The sequence below is a fragment of the Strigops habroptila genome, chromosome 4 (assembly GCF_004027225.2).
Source record: "Strigops habroptila isolate Jane chromosome 4, bStrHab1.2.pri, whole genome shotgun sequence".
In the NCBI taxonomy this organism is placed as follows: domain Eukaryota; kingdom Metazoa; phylum Chordata; class Aves; order Psittaciformes; family Psittacidae; genus Strigops; species Strigops habroptila.
In genome coordinates, this window is record NC_046358.1 from 84,933,671 (window position 1) to 84,942,926 (window position 9,256).

Genomic DNA, 9,256 nt, shown 5'->3' on the forward strand with positions numbered 1-9,256 from the left:
AGCGTAATGTGGAAGAACTGTTTTTTCATTAATGTTTAATTCTTAATGATTGTGCTTTATTTTTCAAGAGCACAAAAGGAAACCCTCAATTTTGCTGTGTTTGTGCTCAGAATGCATTAACTGAGTCCATGGATGCTCGGAGAGAGTCTGGGATGTTGAAAACTGACTGGAGCACAACACACACACGAGAAGACTGACTGTGCCACCCTGCAGAAAATAATCAGGTGTTCTCCCTATCCCTGCCATTGCAAATACAGACACCAGTAATTCTGAACCCTCATTTTAATCAGCAGGAGGATCTACACATAGAAACAACATAAACTTTAAAACAACATACTGCAGCCTCTGGTGTAGACCCCAGATTTGAGCAAGGCAGAGGCTTGGTAAACTCTGTGCCAAGGCTTAGACTGTTTTGAGTGCGTTTAAATAGCTCTGGATGGATCTGAACCGAGACCAATGTCTCCCCATTCAGTGGCAGTGAGGGGTGACAGTATGGCAGCACGCTCCTTCCTGGAAATTGGGAGACAAATTCACGCCTTGGGAAATTTTGTAGGTGATGCATTTCTTGTATCCAAGCAAAACTGTTCAATATGATTCACTCACCTGGAAATACACGTTATTTTTGCTGTTGTTGTTTCCTAGTTACCTGTAATTTCACAAACGGCTGCGTGAGTAGTTCCTGCTGCTGGCTTTGTAACTGGTTGGACTTTAAGGTTTACATCCTTACACGTAAATACAAGGCAGCTTCCTGTTGGTGTGTTCTGTGAAGAGGTAACAGTTATATTCAACTGGAACTACCTGCAAAACACAAAAAGCATGGTAAGAATGCTGAGAGGTGGATGGGAACATTTCCCAAAGAACTTTAAATAAATTAATGAAAACTCAGTGTTTAGGGTCCCAAATGAAGCAGGAGCCTCTGAGAATATTATTCACAGAACCCCAGACTGGTTTGTATTGGAAGGGACCTTAAAGCTCATCCAGTTCCAACCCCCTGCCACGGGCAGGGACACCTTCCACTAGAGCAGGTTGCTCCAAGCCCCTGTGTCCAACCTGGCCTTGAACACTGCCAGGGATGGGGCAGCCACAGCTTCTCTGGGCACCCTGTGCCAGTTGGATGCAGTACTCCATCACCCCTCCTTGTGGTCCCCTTTCCTTGAGGCCACCCCTCCTCGACATCATTCCTCCTTAAGGTCACCCCATCTTTGCTCAGGAGCTGCATTTAAGCTCAGGCCTTTCTCCTTGCCCAAAGCCCCCCCTGAATATGCCTGTGCCATGCATTTTGCCCATCCTGACTCAGCTTTCAGTCTCAGAGGGCCAGGGGGGTGTCCATCCCCAGCTGATGGATGACCCCTCAGACAGGTGTCAGCTCCCATTACCAGCCTGTTTCTTCTTCCTTCCCTGTGCACCCCCTGTCAGTTCCCAAGCTTGTGTTTAGCAAGAGCCAAAGATAAGAGGAGAACATCAAAGAGCAGCCCTCCTCTGAGAAAGGCAAACACACCCGTTCTCAAGCACGGGTTTTACTAATGCTTCCTGGTAATGCCCGTCCTAGTCAAGGATTTAAGCAGCTCTTAGGAGGAGGCACCTATTTGGTAGATGCAGTGAGCTCCGTGCTGTGTTCCCTCCTTTGGATGGAATTAATCAGGCTCTGTGCTTGGATTCAATTAGAGACAGCAAAGTGAATTTCCTTGCTCTGGTTTGAATCAGAGCATCTCTCCATTTTTGTCCTTACTTGCTTTGAAACGAGATGATGCTGGTGGTGAGGGTACACGGAGAAAATTGGGAGCACCTTTTCCTAAAGAGCCGACCAACACTGAGCACAAATCCCTCTGTAAGCAACAGCTGATTTCCAGGTTATGAACTTCTTCCTTTTAAAGAAATATAAATCATGCTTGTATTTTAACTAACTCAACAAACAAAATCCCTAACAAGAGAGCAAACAGATTGTTAACAGCCGAATAGGAGTCTGCTTTGGCTTAGAAACATCTCTGCAGCTATTTAGTTGCTGAAGGCTAAGCAATAAAACACAGCAGGAAAATCCCCAGGTCCCTCCTCCGAACACCAGCAAACATTTTTTACCTGATGTCAAAGAAAAGAATGATGTAATCATGTAAATATTTACTGGTGGGGAAGGAAAGCAAACATAAAGGATGTCTTTTCCCTACTCGGTCTTTCCTTCGTGTGTAAAATTTAGATATATAGTTGTCTAGAACTTCAGACAAAGCCATTTCAGCAGTTCCTGTCAGTTACTTGTGTCTCTTCTCCCTCCCTCCCAAATAGCAGCAAAGAAATGTTCTCATGAAATTGCAAGTAAATAAATGGAGCATTGGTAAACAGGAGGCTCAAAGGTGGAGATCCCGATCACCAGCTCAGTGCTACAGCAACCAGGGAACAGATCCATAAAGCAAAGAAGGTTTGAAATCTTTTTGATGGCAAATATGTGAAGCATTGCTCTAAAGTGATGCGTTACCTACTGCACATCTTACGCCACGCTGTGCTAACTACATCCGAGGATAACAGCTGAAAATGAGCAGGATTTTTCCAGCAACTTCCATACAAACTGTGTCTTTGCAGAACTGGCGGCACCACAGCACTTAACATCAGGCAGAGGCTCAAGTGCATTTCAAATAGGCCTGGAAGGAATAGGACGGGAGAAGTGCAGCTATTTGTAGGGGCAGGAGCTGCTAAGGAGAAATGTCCTAGGCCACGACTGCCTGAAGGGGAAGAGGAATTGGGAGAGGAGGCAAAAGCCTCTCTGAGTCAGCCAACACAAGATTTCTTAAGACGATATATTGCTCCACCTCCATCCTCACCATATATTTGTTTGATTAAACAAAATATTCCTATTTTTCACTTGACCTGAAGGACAAGAAGAGGTGAAAAGTGGAAGTGGATACAAAATTCACACTCTAGAGTGCATTACCCTGTGGCCTCAAACCCTCCTCGGCGTGACAGCGTCAAGGTAAAAAGAAGGGAAAGAGCAAGTCTGAGCTGCTGCCCTCTGATTTTTCATCCTCTGACTCCTGTAAAGAGCTTCCCAAGGCCGCTGTGTCTCAGAGGCTGGATTCAGGGTGTGCTACAGGGGGTCTTACACACCGGCCTAGAGGGTGAATTGGCCCAAAGCTTTATCTGCACTAATTCACCTCCCCAGGGGGTAAGAGACCCAGCTCTGAAGCTGATGCCGTGCTTGCCCATTGCCCAGGAGCTGGGTCACCACCCTCATGTGCTCACAAGCCTGTGGCTCACCAGGAGTCGAAGCAGAGCTGCTGAATGTCCCCTCGGGACCGAAGAGCTGGGGCAAGGCTTGGGCTGATGTACCCGCCCTCGTGCAAAACGTGCAAATGCTCCTGGAAAGAGGTAAATCCTTCCTCAATATAGTTTTACAAACATGTGACAGGTGTTAAAACACGTAAAATATGATACGGGTGTGTTCCGCTGCAGCTACAGGAGTTGGAATGGAGTTATCCTCTTGTTTGCTCTTTAAATCACACTGTTGATTGCACCACTGTGCTGGAGATAACGCGGAGGGCCCTTCGGCCCCATGGGCACGTAGGAGAGCTGCAGGAAACCTGGAGAGGGGCTTTAGACGAGGGCCTGTAGGGACAGGCCAAGGGGAATGGCTTTAACCTGCCAGAGGGGAGATTGAGATGAGCTCTGAGGCAGAAGCTCTTCCCTGTGAGGGTGCTGAGGCGCTGGCACAGGGTGCCCAGAGAAGCTGTGGCTGCCCCATCCCTGGCAGTGTTCAAGGCCAGGTTGGACACAGGGGCTTGGAGCAACCTGCTCCAGTGGAAGGTGTCCCTGTCCTGTCTCAACACAAACCATTCTATGATTCTATGATATATACATACACAGACGTGAGGTGGGCAAGCGCTGGCAGGAGGCTCATGTCACTTCTCCTCAGAACAAAAGATTCAAACCCAGAACCTGCTGCTGCAGTGGCAAAAGCCACCAGAAATACACACTTTCTGTGTGTGGTGTTTTAACTGTTTAGCAACGACGTCCCGGTCCCGGTCGCGGCCGCGGTCCCGCCTGAGGTAACCCGGGGGCAGTTCAAATGGCGGGCTCCCCCTCGGCCCGTGGTGCACCGCGGCGCCAAGATGGCGGCGCCCAGTGAGGGCCGGCAGGGTCGCGGCGCTTCCCCGTTCCCGGGCACCGAGGGTGGCCCCTTCACTTTCCCCTTCTCGGTCCCGCACGGCGCCGCGGGCTCCGGGGCGGAGGAGCCGTCCAAGAAGCCGTGCCGAGCCTGCACGGACTTCAAGAGCTGGCTCCGCGAGCAGAGGAAGCAGGCGGCCCCGGGCGGCGGGGTGAGGCGGCGGCGTTCCCCTGTCACCCTGAGGGCGGTCTGTCGCCCCTAACCCCTGCCGAGCTGTGCAGTGGGTCTCCAGCCCGCCCCCCAAGTGTGACGGGGCTGGGTGTCTCCCTCCTCAGGGCGTGAAGAGGCCAGGAGCAGGGATTCCCCTCAATGGGAGGGTGAAGGGGGCTTCCATCGTGTCCCACCGGGTGTGAGGGACTTCTCCTCATCTCATCTTCCCGTCTGAACACAAAGGGGCTGTTTCCCCACCAAGTACCACGTCCCCTCACAACCCTCTCTCCTGCTCCAGGACCTGACGGCCACAGAGGAGAAGGAGCCACCGCCGAACTGTCCCCTGGACAGCGAGCAGTTGGGCCGCAGCACATGGGGGTTCCTGCACACCATGGCGGCCTATTACCCCGACCACCCCAGCAGCGCCCAGCAGAAGGACATGAGGGACTTCATCAACCTCTTCTCCAAGTTCTACCCCTGCGAGCACTGCGCGGAGGATCTGAGGGAAAGGTGAGTTGGTTTATGGTGGTACTGCTCAAGGAGATAGCCTGAAATGCTGGGTTGCAGCAGCGATCTGCATATTGGCAGCTCTTCCTGCGCTGGGGTTTGTGCTACCTGAACTGGTTTCTTCCATTATTGCATCAATCGGAGATGCACTTAAAAAACAAAGAGCTCTTCTCGTGCTGTTAGGTTGTGTGCTGCCTCCAAGGCCTCCCTGGGGCAATTGCATGGTTTTCTGGTTCAAACTGGGCTTGTGCTCAGTTGTGGAATTAGGCTGGGACTTGAAATAATTTGTCTTTTAGGAGGCGAGTGTTCTTGTACCCCAGAAAACCCCCTTTGTTGGCAGCCTCAGCAGTGGAGGCAAAAAGTTTTGTACTCCTGTTACTGTCAGCTTGTTTCTTGAAAGTTTCAACTCCTCTTTTTCTGGATGATGAACATGCAAAAAACCCATTTGAAACTTAATTATTGGCTTAGCAGACACCACATGGCAAAGCAGCTGCTTGGCATTTTGATGAACTCAAGTACTTCTTGCTTTTTATCATAGCTAAGCTGTTTGGTTCCTGCATCTTTTCCAGTTGACAAGAGTAGGCAGTGAATGAAATCAAGCCAGTTGCAGCCATCACTGTTTCATAGTGGAGGATTGGCCTCTGATAATTGCTGATTTCTGGGTTCTCTCTGGGACTCATCTTGCAATAGCAGAGAGGGTGACTCTGTCTGTCTGTGTGCTCTGTGCCTGCTTTGGGTATTGAAGTTGGTGGCTGTAAAGAAGTAACATTTGCTTCCTCTTCCCTGTTTGCAGATTACGTACAAATCAGCCTGATACTAGCAACAGAAATAACTTCTCCCAGTGGTTGTGTCTTCTTCACAATGAAGTGAACAGGAAACTGGGGAAAGCTGAATTTGACTGCTCTCGTGTGGATGAGCGCTGGCGAGATGGTTGGAAAGATGGGAGTTGTGATTAATCCATAGAGACTGCTTTGGAAATCTATCAGACCAATCCAATCTGGTGTGGAGTCACTACAGGGAGATGTGTGAGTCAGTAGCTGTGTTTGTGTGTGTGACTGGTATGGCTTGTGGAAATAAAGGTAAACCAATTCTAAAAGTGAATTTGCAAAGCTTATCCTAATAGTATTTTGATAACTGATGACATAAATGTATTACCTGAGGGATTGGGGCCTCACATTTGACACAGCAATTGCCAGAAACCTGTGAAATTAAGGCACTGACAAACTCGTGGAGACTTTTTCATTATGACATTTCCTTATTTTAGGGGCATTTGCTTGTTTCTGTGACTGTTTGTTTTCCCTGAACACAGCTGTAGAGAGCTGCCCTGTGGCATTTTATGTTTTTCTGCAGGCGTTACCCTGATGGGTTAGAAAATGTGTCTGATTAATTGTAATTTTCATTTCCGTTATTCAAGCTGTGTTTTGTGCCAAGTTGTACCCTCAGATCTCTCTCCCTGAGATCTTCAGTGCTTGTGGTTAAATTTGCATCCAGTCCCTTTGCTGTAAGGCCTGAAGGGAGGTACATTTAATTTAAATACTAAAATCATGAAGCCCAGATTTCTCATTTTATTTTTGTATTGGACTTATCATGTAAGAGGATATTGTAAACTAAAACAGGGCCAGGCAACATTCATCTAATGGATGGAATGAAGTATCAACAGGGTGAAATCCAGATGTTTTAAACTGATTGCCAATTTTCTTTGGATCTAGAAGTGGTATGACGCTAAGTTCTGCTGAACTATTTAGTCTTAAAGCAGATAACCTCTGAATCTCTGCTGTGAACTTTAGTCTGTAGTGAAAATAGCTTGAGACCTACATCTGTAATGAAGCATATTCAGCTTTGTTTCACATACAGTATTCCTGAGATGTCACTTGTGTTTTGAAGTTCTTGGTTGCTACTTGCTGACCTGCCTGATATTCTGGTGTTATCCCCTAGCTAAAAATCTCTGTAGATCAAAAGGACTTTACAAGCCCCCTGCAGTATTTGAGTCCTGCTTAAGACTGCAGTGTCAGCTTAATGTAGTGTTCATTGCACAGGGGACTTGGGATCTCTTGGGTAGGTTCCCTGCGTAGGTACTGGTCAGCATCCATGCTATGTGTGTTTTTCCTAAGTCAGCTATACTGCATCAGTGTATTGATACAGAAGTGTGAATTTCAGGTTCAAGTGGAATAACATAAATGATTAATGCCACAATGCATATAAACAGGTATCTCTTGATAAAAAGAGTCAGCTCACAAACAAAAGTCAAGAGAATTTCAAGTTTTTAGAATAAATATTGAGATAATGCCCTTACTGCATTTCTGGCTGGGAAGAGTTGGCAGGAATGGCAACAAACCATGGCAGTAGAAGGCTTTTTCCTCCTGTACTTCCTGCTGAGGGTTTCTCACGTGTTTTAGAGCTTCCTTATTTCACGTGCTACTGTACCTCTGTAAATTTACTCTTGCTCGTAGAGTGTTACCTGGAAATACCAATAGGACTTTTATAATAATAGCAGTGTGATGACAGCCCCTACTTCAGCACTTTGATCTTCAAACCTGTGTGCATGGGGCTCCTCTGTTTGGAAAAGCAGTAAGAACTTCAGAAATACTTTTCAATGTTTTATGGCACATTCAGGTTCTTCCAAGTCAGACCTGTTAAAACAATATGAGGCAAATTTTATGGGCTAGTTATTCTTGGATGTTTTTTATGTAGTAACGTTTCTAAACATGAACCCAAAGCCAATGATAAGGTATTTCCTGAAGCATTCACTCTAGCTTATGACTTGAAAATACCACTTGGGTTATTAGAAGTGCTTGGCTATTTTCCCTATCAGCGTGTTGAGGTTCTTAAAACAGACAAATTCCAGCCTTTGGTCTGGAAGCCCTTTGTCTTTTGGGTGATAAACTCGGTCCCCAAAACAAAGCACATTGGTACCCACTAGTAGGAAGAGGACCAACAAAAAGACTGTAACCCTCTGCTTTCATCAGCATGACCTAAACTACCTGTTCTGTCAGGATAGAGTTAGCAGCAGGGTGTGTGGACAGGCATTTGCTTGTGGACTTGGTTGTGCTTGAGGAGGAATTTACTGTTCTTCCCTTCCAATCTGCCCTTGGCTGTTCTCGGTGACAGTCTTATCGCCCATGGAGCAGATGATGAGATTTCTCCTCTGTTTGCTTCAGTGCAGGTGAGCAGGTTGGGAAAACCCCTGTCTCTTCCCTTTCCACCTTAATACTGAAAATGGGCCAGGGTGGTGAGTGGCGCTTTCTTGTGTGCAAGTGCACTGGATCTCTGAGTCCTGCAAGTGCTGCTGCCTGCTGCTGGTGAGCGGTTGGTGCTGGGCAAGTGCAGGGTAACTTTCCTCCATCCACATATTGAGAGTGTAGAGAGGAAACCAAATGTGTGTTCTGCTCAAAATCAGGGGAGCAGCTCTGGCAACACAACGTTTTTGTCACCTCGTGTTGTTCAAGGAGGTGGTAGAGGTGTGCAGAAGGAAAAGCCCCTTTGCAAGCAAGTACTGTGCTGTCCTGGCAGTGGGGCAGGAGTAGGGGAAGAGCCTTAAAGCTGGAGTAGGTGTCTTTAGTGAATGCTTCCTAATAATGAGGCCACCCCTGTGGCTGCTGGGATGTTACTGGGGCAGTTTGTTGCTTCACTAAGTGGCCGTTTGGTAAAATACATGCTTGCACTCTGTTCTCTCATCTGTACAGCTTTGCAGAAGAGCTTTGACTTAGGTGTTCCTCAGGGATATTGTCATCTCTGTGGACTTGACTGTATGGGGAGGAAGGGATTTCTTTGCTGCTCATTTGTACCACATCTCAAGTTTTAATCTTCTGTAAGGAATTCCTCTTGAAGATAACTTGTATTTGTGTACAGAAAATTGTGAATTCTCTTCTAAATGCACTTAATTAAATCTAATTTAAAAAGTACCTATAATTCAAATTATATTTCCTGTTGATGTGAAAATAATAAAGCAACAGAGTTTATTCCTGGCTTCCCTACTGCATGAGACCTTAGGAAAAGGCATCATATTGTGCTGAGGTGTCTAACCTTCTCCTTGCTGGCATATTAAGGTCTGAACGTGCTTGCTCAGCTGAGACTGAGTGATTTGTGGGTGTTGATCAGCCAAGGTGGGGCTGCAGCTGGACCTTCTCTGTTGTGCTGCTGAATTGATGCAATTCTAAAGGTGCCAAGAAGCTACAAAAATGCAGTGATTTTGTCCAGCAGGCGGGAGATGGGTTTCATGTGGGGACCAGTGGGGTTATTTATGGAGTTCAGGTGTTGCATGTTTCTAACAGCATTAAGGGTAGTGTTAAGTTGGGAATAGCTCAAATCTCGAATTTGAGCAGGGTGGCAGAGGAAGGTGTTGCCCACTGAAGGGCAGTGTTTGTTAACTGGGGGTTCACCACACAACCACGCACATCCCATCACATCTGCCAGAAGGTGGAAGCTGTTTCTTACCAATATGAGGAGCCC

At 47.1% G+C, this 9,256-nt stretch overlaps 1 protein-coding gene across 1 annotated transcript; it reads left to right on the plus strand.

Moving 5' to 3' along the window:
• Positions 1 to 4,081: 4,081 nt before the first annotated feature.
• GFER (growth factor, augmenter of liver regeneration) lies at positions 4,082 to 8,709 on the plus strand. Its single transcript, XM_030485088.1, has 3 exons — positions 4,082 to 4,301; positions 4,599 to 4,810; positions 5,601 to 8,709. Exons 1-3 carry the CDS (start codon positions 4,095 to 4,097, stop codon positions 5,761 to 5,763), a joined length of 582 nt encoding a protein of 193 aa, XP_030340948.1. The 5' UTR covers positions 4,082 to 4,094; the 3' UTR covers positions 5,764 to 8,709.
• The last annotated feature ends 547 nt before the right edge of the window (positions 8,710 to 9,256 follow it).